The following is an 8,162-nucleotide window of genomic DNA, read 5'->3' on the forward strand; positions in this document are numbered from 1 at the left end:
TCAGAAGAAGGGAGAACTCAGTTCATCAGTGTCCTGGGCCTCATAGTCCTTCAGAGCGATGACATCTTCTACTGATGGAGTTGACAATGATCTTGGACAAAAGTTAAAAGGGCAAACACTTTTACAAAAAAACACCTTTTTAAAAGAAGTTGATGGCAAAAGTACATTCTTACACTTATGTTATCAATACGTATAGCTATAATCTTTTTTAATGCTTTTAACAAAACATGGGGAAAAAAGTTGAAGTTGTGAATCGTTGTCTTAACAAGGGTGTTTAGTGGCAGGGTGCACGTTTAGATGGGAGAAAAAGGAAACCAGACCAAAACATTGTATAAATCTTATGTAATTCATATAAATCCTTTAAGAATATATTTTAACCAAACTTTGTTTTAAATGAGTGTGTTAATAAATAATCATTTGAAATGTTTTGGTAGGACATGATTTGTCCCAATTCTCAAGAATGGTTGATATATAATACTACTTATCACAGTTATATAGTGTATAATACTACTTATTAACCCATAAATAACAGTCATACAGTGTATATATACTTACTCCTCTGCCTCCAACAGGTCTGTGGTCACATAATTACTGGGAATTACTCCCTCCTGACCTGTACTGATTAACATAGCCCTCCACCACCCATCATCTTGTCTGCATACAGAGAGAGAGAGGTTGAGGAATGAAGGAAGATCAAACTATATAGCAGATTAACACACTTACGAATAAATAACACAGTGTATATTACACAAATACAAAAATGACAACATTTATCACAGCACTTTACATAATAAGTAACTTTACATAAGACATGTGAAGCCTCAAGTGTTTGTTCTAAAGGCCTATATGTTTAAAACATGGAAAACTAAAGATGAACAATGTGTCACACTCACTTCTCTAAGAGTTTGAGTTTGTCTCCTTTCTTGAAAACCAGGTCTCCATCGTGTAAGCCCTCATAGTCGTACAGAGCGATGGCATCTTCTACAGGGTGAGATGAAGGGATGTATGAAAGAGAGGATGAAGGGATGATGAAAGAGAGGATGAAGGGATGTATGAAAGAGAAGACTCAACGGTCTCATATGAAACACTTTGCATGTTTAACAAGCTTGTGTATAATACAGTATATAAACAGTAACAGTAAGGTGGGATAAAGCTTGTGTATAATACAGTATATAAACAGTAGCAGTAAGGTGGGATAAAGCTTGTGTATAATACAGTATATAAACAGTAACAGTAAGGTGGGATAAAGCGTGTGTATAATACAGTATATAAACAGTAACAGTAAGGTGGGATAAAGCTTGTGTATAATACAGTATATAAACAGTAGCAGTAAGGTGGGATAAAGCTTGTGTATAATACAGTATATAAACAGTAACAGTAAGGTGGGATAAAGCTTGTGTATAATACAGTATATAAACAGTAACAGTAAGGTGTGATAAAGCTTGTGTATAATACAGTACATAAACAGTAGCAGTAAGGTGGGATAAAGCTTGTGTATAATACAGTACATAAACAGTAGCAGTAAGGTGGGGTAAAGCTTGTGTATAATACAGTATATAAACAGTAGCAGTAAGGTGGGATAAAGCTTGTGTATAATACAGTATATAAACAGTAGCAGTAGGGTGGGATAAAGCTTGTGTATAATACAGTATATAAACAGTAGCAGTAAGGTGGGATAAAGCTTGTGTATAATACAGTATATAAACAGTAGCAGTAAGGTGGGATAAAGCTTGTGTATAATACAGTACATAAACAGTAGCAGTAAGGTGGGGTAAAGCTTGTGTATAATACAGTATATAAACAGTAACAGTAAGGTGGGATAAAGCTTGTGTATAATACAGTATATAAACAGTAACAGTAAGGTGGGATAAAGCTTGTGTATAATACAGTATATAAACAGTAGCAGTAGGGTGGGATAAAGCTTGTGTATAATACAGTATATAAACAGTAGCAGTAAGGTGGGATAAAGCTTGTGTATAATACAGTATATAAACAGTAGCAGTAAGGTGGGATAAAGCTTGTGTATAATACAGTATATAAACAGTAGCAGTAAGGTGGGATAAAGCTTGTGTATAATACAGTATATAAACAGTAGCAGTAAGGTGGGATAAAGCTTGTGTATAATACAGTATATAAACAGTAGCAGTAGGGTGGGATAAAGCTTGTGTATAATACAGTATATAAACAGTAGCAGTAGGGTGGGATAAAGCTTGTGTATAATACAGTATATAAACAGTAACAGTAGGGTGGGATAAAGCTTGTGTATAATACAGTATATAAACAGTAGCAGTAGGGTGGGATAAAGCTTGTGTATAATACAGTATATAAACAGTAGCAGTAAGGTGGGATAAAGCTTGTGTATAATACAGTATATAAACAGTAGCAGTAAGGTGGGATAAAGCTTGTGTATAATACAGTATATAAACAGTAACAGTAAGGTGGGATAAAGCTTGTGTATAATACAGTATATAAACAGTAGCAGTAAGGTGGGATAAAGCTTGTGTATAATACAGTATATAAACAGTAACAGTAGGGTGGGATAAAGCTTGTGTATAATACAGTATATAAACAGTAGCAGTAGGGTGGGATAAAGCTTGTGTATAATACAGTATATAAACAGTAGCAGTAAGGTGGGATAAAGCTTGTGTATAATACAGTATATAAACAGTAGCAGTAAGGTGGGATAAAGCTTGTGTATAATACAGTATATAAACAGTAGCAGTAGGGTGTGATAAAGCTTGTGTATAATACAGTATATAAACAGTAACAGTAAGGTGGGATAAAGCTTGTGTATAATACAGTATATAAACAGTAGCAGTAAGGTGGGATAAAGCTTGTGTATAATACAGTATATAAACAGTAGCAGTAAGGTGGGATAAAGCTTGTGTATAATACAGTATATAAACAGTAGCAGTAAGGTGGGATAAAGCTTGTGTATAATACAGTATATAAACAGTAACAGTAGGGTGGGATAAAGCTTGTGTATAATACAGTATATAAACAGTAGCAGTAGGGTGGGATAAAGCTTGTGTATAATACAGTATATAAACAGTAGCAGTAAGGTGGGATAAAGCTTGTGTATAATACAGTATATAAACAGTAGCAGTAGGGTAGGATAAAGCTTGTGTATAATACAATATATAAACAGTAGCAGTAATAATAATAATAAACTTTATTTGTATAGCACCTTTCATGACATGAAATGCAGCGCAAAGTGCTTTACAGAGCAAGAATACAGTTACAGTTACAACCAATTTAACAATAAAGCAAAAAAAATAAAAATAAAATAAGATAAAAACAAAAGCATAAAACAACATTAAAATAGGCAATACTGTGAGGACTTAAAAATCAACCAACAAATCAGCTAAAAGCAAGAGTGAAGAAATAGGTCTTGAGCTGTGCTTTAAAGCTATCGACAGAGGCTGCCTGTCTTAGGTGTAATGGGAGTTTATTCCACACTGTTGGTCCGTAAAAGCAGAAAGCTGCTTCACCGTATTTTTTATATGTCATTGTCGGCACCTCGAGCAGGTCAGCACTTGAAGACCTGAGGGGCCGGTTTGGAACATATCTCTCTAGGCAGTCATAGAGGTAGGGTGTAGGGTGGGATAAAGCTTGTATATAATACAGTATATAAACAGTAGCAGCAGGGTGGGCTAAATATGCATATTATTTTTGGAGGATTATGTATAAGCGTCTACTTTCTCTTGCTTTGTCATCATGTCATTTGATAAATGATATGAACTGATTACTGTATAAATACACTTGTCTATCATGTATCCTGATTGGATAAAAATTGGTATCTTGACCTGAAAACTTTCTGTTTACTAAATGACATTTACTGGAGTATGAAGGTGTATTATTATTACTAATTGTTATTAGTCCAGGACCACATAAACAATATTGAAGGTGTTTTTAATTTAAAATTGTAGTTATAGAGGGCAATTATAATTGTACTCCTCTGTGTGACACAGATATTGCATTTCTGCAAATATTCAACGATTAGTTTTATAAAAACAATAGTAATTTATGACCTAATAGGAGGCTACATGCAAGTAGTAATGTAATATGCTAAAATGCTGATTTTAGCACATTACATGTAAGTGCATCAGAGCCATGTGAATATTTATTGTGCATTTAAAAGCAATGAAACCACATCATTATTATTTAAAGCATGCTGATTCAGAGGAGTGTGACACATCTAGCTGTAGTGCATGTGCAAAGTAACCTAATGTGTACGTATGCATGCAGCAGCTGTTTTTCTTTGTAACACTGCTGTAGTTTTGGTTGTTCAGGCTAATGTGGGCTTGTTGTTGTGCCAGCATGCAAACTGTGTTTTGGTATTTGGTTGTTTTTGTATTAGTTTATAATGCTATAATGGCTTTGTATAAGGTAGGTACTGTATGACATGCCCCCAAAAATCACTACGTGTGCCACCGGTAGTCTGCAGATTGATTGATTGATTGAATACTTTATTAGTCAGAAATGTAAACAGCAGGAGGTACATATTAAGGTTAAAAGGATAACACAAAACAAGTACTGGGTGCTTGTTTTTATTGTGGTCCTATGTATTTGTATCTGATACATACGTATGTATCCATTTCCCCATGGCTACCAATTAGTTACAGTAGTTGTCCCTTTTTTTCTGCACATCTCTGTCCATCTCTGTCTGTTTGTCTCTGTTTCTGCATCTGTTTCTGGTCCAACATTTTCTGCCTTTGTCCTCAGTCTGTTTCTTATTACCCGATCTGTCCTGTCTGACCCAGTTCTCTGACCCTTCAACCTTGTCATGTTCACACTGTTCTGTGCTGTCCTGTTAGTTCAGTCCTGTTAGTTCAGTCATGTGTTCCTATCTTATTACTTTCCACTCTATTAGTTTGGTTCTGTCTGGTCCTGTCCAGTAACCCAGTCCTGTACTGTACTGTACTGTACTGTACTGTACTGTACTGTACTGTACTGTACTGTACTGTACTGTACTGTACTGTACTGTACTGTACTGTACTGTACTGTACTGTACTGCCCAGCCCTGCAGTCAGTCCCATGTGTATTACTGTCCAGACTCTGTCTCTCCTGTCCAGCCCAGTTTAGTGTAGACCTGTTCTGTCCAGTGGCCCAGCCCTGATCTCCTGAGGTCTCCTCTTCTCCAGAACCCTTCTCCTTAGTCACTTACCCTGGTCTTCCTCCTCTGATTCCCGGCCACCCTGTTCTTTTTTTCCTGATTCCTTTCCATCTCTGTTAATTCACCACAGCCTATCCTGTGTTCATTGTCCATCATGTTTAGTCTAGTTGGTGTCATCCTGTGTACTGCACTGATCTCTTTGTTCCTTACCAGTCTGTTTTGGCTCTATAGCCTTCTGTTGAGTATTCCTTACATTCTGTTCTGCGAGTTCTGGTGGTTTTGATCTTGTGCCTGTATTAGGATTTTAGATTTTGCCGGCCCCTTAATGGAATGTTTGCTGACTCAAGATCAGAAGTGTTCTGTCTCCGATCTTTAAACCTTTGGTTCCAACTCTCCTAACTCACACCTGACAGGTTCCCTATAGCTTCAGAAGTGCCTTTTAAAGTGTATTACATGTATATTAATGAAGCCCAGGCCTGTCAGCTGGTACATCTCACCTGTCTCGTCTGCAGTGGAATCAGAATCAGAAGTGTCGCTGGTCTCTTCATATTCTCCATATTCTTCCTGCAGCCACAAGTCAGACATATACACATATTAATCATTGTCCTCCCAGTATGTACTTTTATGTGTTGTTAAAATGTCAACATTTAGCAGTTGCACAATATGCTCTGTAAGTACATTTGGACAAAAAGTAACACCTCCAACCAAAAGTTAAGAATGACAATTCCAGACATGAAATGTAATAGTTTAAATATGAACACTAGACCCTAACGAGAACAACAGACACATGTCTAAGTGCAGTACATGGCTGTCACAACCTCTGTCTAATCATGTCTCATGTACATCTCTCTGTGATATGCAGAAATAAATTTGCTTTTTTATGAATTACATGTGACAGTTCAATGTTGCTGTCACTAAATCTTCCAGAATGGTAGAAACCTACCAGAACTGACTCCAGATATTCAAAGGTGGGCCGGTCCTCTGGTTTGTCCTTCCAGCATTCCAGCATGATGTTGTAGATCTCCTGAGGACAGCTCTCTATCCGCTCCATACGGTAGCCTTTCTTCACTGCACATTGCACTTCTTCAATGTTCATCCCTGGTGAGAGGAACACATTCATTATTGAGTAAGTGGAGGATGTGTTAAAATGTCTGTAACTTAATGAACTCCTGGGCTTTAGTGGGACCAGATATTGACACTACATATCCTGGGTGAGAAATCCTTTATTTATTCTTTTATTTTCCTTTATTGTTATTAACGACCTGCCTACAATCTGCTCTAACACCCATATCCAATTGTATGCTGATGATACTGTACTGTACTTCTCCCACTCAAATATTTCACAAATCCAGTGCACTTTACAGGCTGACTTAGACTCTGTTCAGAGATGGTTTCACCTTAACAAACTGTTACTGAACAGAAACAATTCTGTCAGTATGCTCTTTTCTACTAGACCAATTTCCCTGCCCTTATCTCTTAACTTCTCAGATGGAACACAGTTGGAGAGAGTTGATGAGTTTAAATACCTGGGCCTCTGGCTCGATTCTCAGCTCTCTTTTAAGACACACATAAACTCAGTGGTGCAGAAAATAAATTTCAGTCTGAAAATATTATACCGGTCCATTAACTGTTTCACCCTTCAGACAAGAAAAAGAGTAATTTCACAGCTATTATTACCAATATTAGACTATGCAGATATCATATATCAAAATACCTCAGACACAAACCGTCTTTGTAGATTTATCTTGAGGTGTCCTTATAGAACCCACCATTGTATCATGTACGAGTCGCTTAATTGGTTAACACCTACATCTAGAAGACACTCTCACTGGCTGCTATTTGTTTTTAAATGCATACACTTTAACTATCCTCACTATTTAAAACAATATCTACGCCCTTTCAGCTCACCATACAGCCTAAGAAATACAGAGTACCCTTACTTCATCATCCCCACCAGAATCAATAAAGTTGGTCGACGTGCTTTTAAATATAAAGCCCCATCCGACTGGAACGATCTCCCCAGTTCCCTTAGATCTATCGACTCCTTTAATATTTTTAAAGCATCCATTCTCACTCATCTGCAAATAACCTGCTCTTGCTTCTAATTGGCTTCTGATTGTTCTCTGATTGTCTTCTGTCTCTTACAATCTGCCCTGTGAATTATGAGTTATATACTGCATGTGCATGTTTGTATTATGTGTATCTGCATGGGCAGGTCATTGCATGTTACCGCATGTGCATGTAAGCAATGTCTGTAGCTGCTACTCCTGTTTTTGCTCTCTTAGCTTTACATGTATACATCATTAATGCATGAAGTCTGTTATTTTGTGGGTATCTAGGCGGAGTGGGAGCGGCCAGTTTCAAGAGAGCTTATGTCTTATGTTTTTGTTCTGTTTTGTTTTGTCAAGTTCGTTTTGTCCTGTTTATGTACAGTATGCATGGATGTATTTGTTGTATTGTTTTGTCTATTGTATTCTCTGTATTTTTGTCATAAGGACCCTCTCTAAAATGAGATGATACATCTCAAGGGGTTATCTTTCTAATAAAGACACTATATTTAAAATGAATTTGTGGGGGATTTCTGTTCTATTGAAGAGTACAGTGGAGGCAGAGTGGAGGTGACATGTGACACAGCACCACATGTGGAATCAAAAGCAGGACATAGAGCTCTTAAAAAAGGACCATTTAATGCTTGAAATGGAAGCTGACACATGCAGTGAAAAACATAGCAACATTATGTACAATAATCTTCTTTCTGTGATGAGTTCACTATTATGAGCTCAATAATGTATCAGCTTTGTGTTGATGAGATATTGTAGTGAGTGTTTCTGACCTGGGTATGGCTCGCATCCACAGCTGATGATCTCAGTCAGCAGGATGCCAAAGGACCACACATCAGATTTAATGCTGAAGGAGGCGTACATGCAGGCCTCGGGTGCTGTCCACTTGATCGGATACTTCTCTCCTGTTCATGCAGAGGAAATGGGTCACATCAATAACAATATTGCATGTAAAAATATTGCCTCACAGTATCAATACATCATAT

At 37.0% G+C, this 8,162-nt stretch overlaps 1 protein-coding gene across 1 annotated transcript in view; it reads right to left on the minus strand.

Annotated features, from left to right (window-relative positions):
* LOC311037332 (tyrosine-protein kinase HCK-like) overlaps positions 1-8,162 on the minus strand; it is a gene marked incomplete at both ends in the record, with an annotated part of 10,084 nt that continues 1,922 nt past the window's right edge. The window contains 5 exons of the mRNA XM_084046459.1: positions 1-91; positions 894-981; positions 5,614-5,680; positions 6,060-6,214; positions 7,950-8,081. Of these exons, the coding sequence (XP_083902585.1) occupies positions 1-91; positions 894-981; positions 5,614-5,680; positions 6,060-6,214; positions 7,950-8,081 (533 nt within the window). The remainder of the gene's footprint in view (positions 92-893; positions 982-5,613; positions 5,681-6,059; positions 6,215-7,949; positions 8,082-8,162) is intronic.

The sequence above is a fragment of the Gymnoscopelus microlampas genome (genome assembly GCF_963454915.1).
Source record: "Gymnoscopelus microlampas genome assembly, chromosome: 21".
Lineage (NCBI taxonomy): Eukaryota > Metazoa > Chordata > Actinopteri > Myctophiformes > Myctophidae > Gymnoscopelus > Gymnoscopelus microlampas.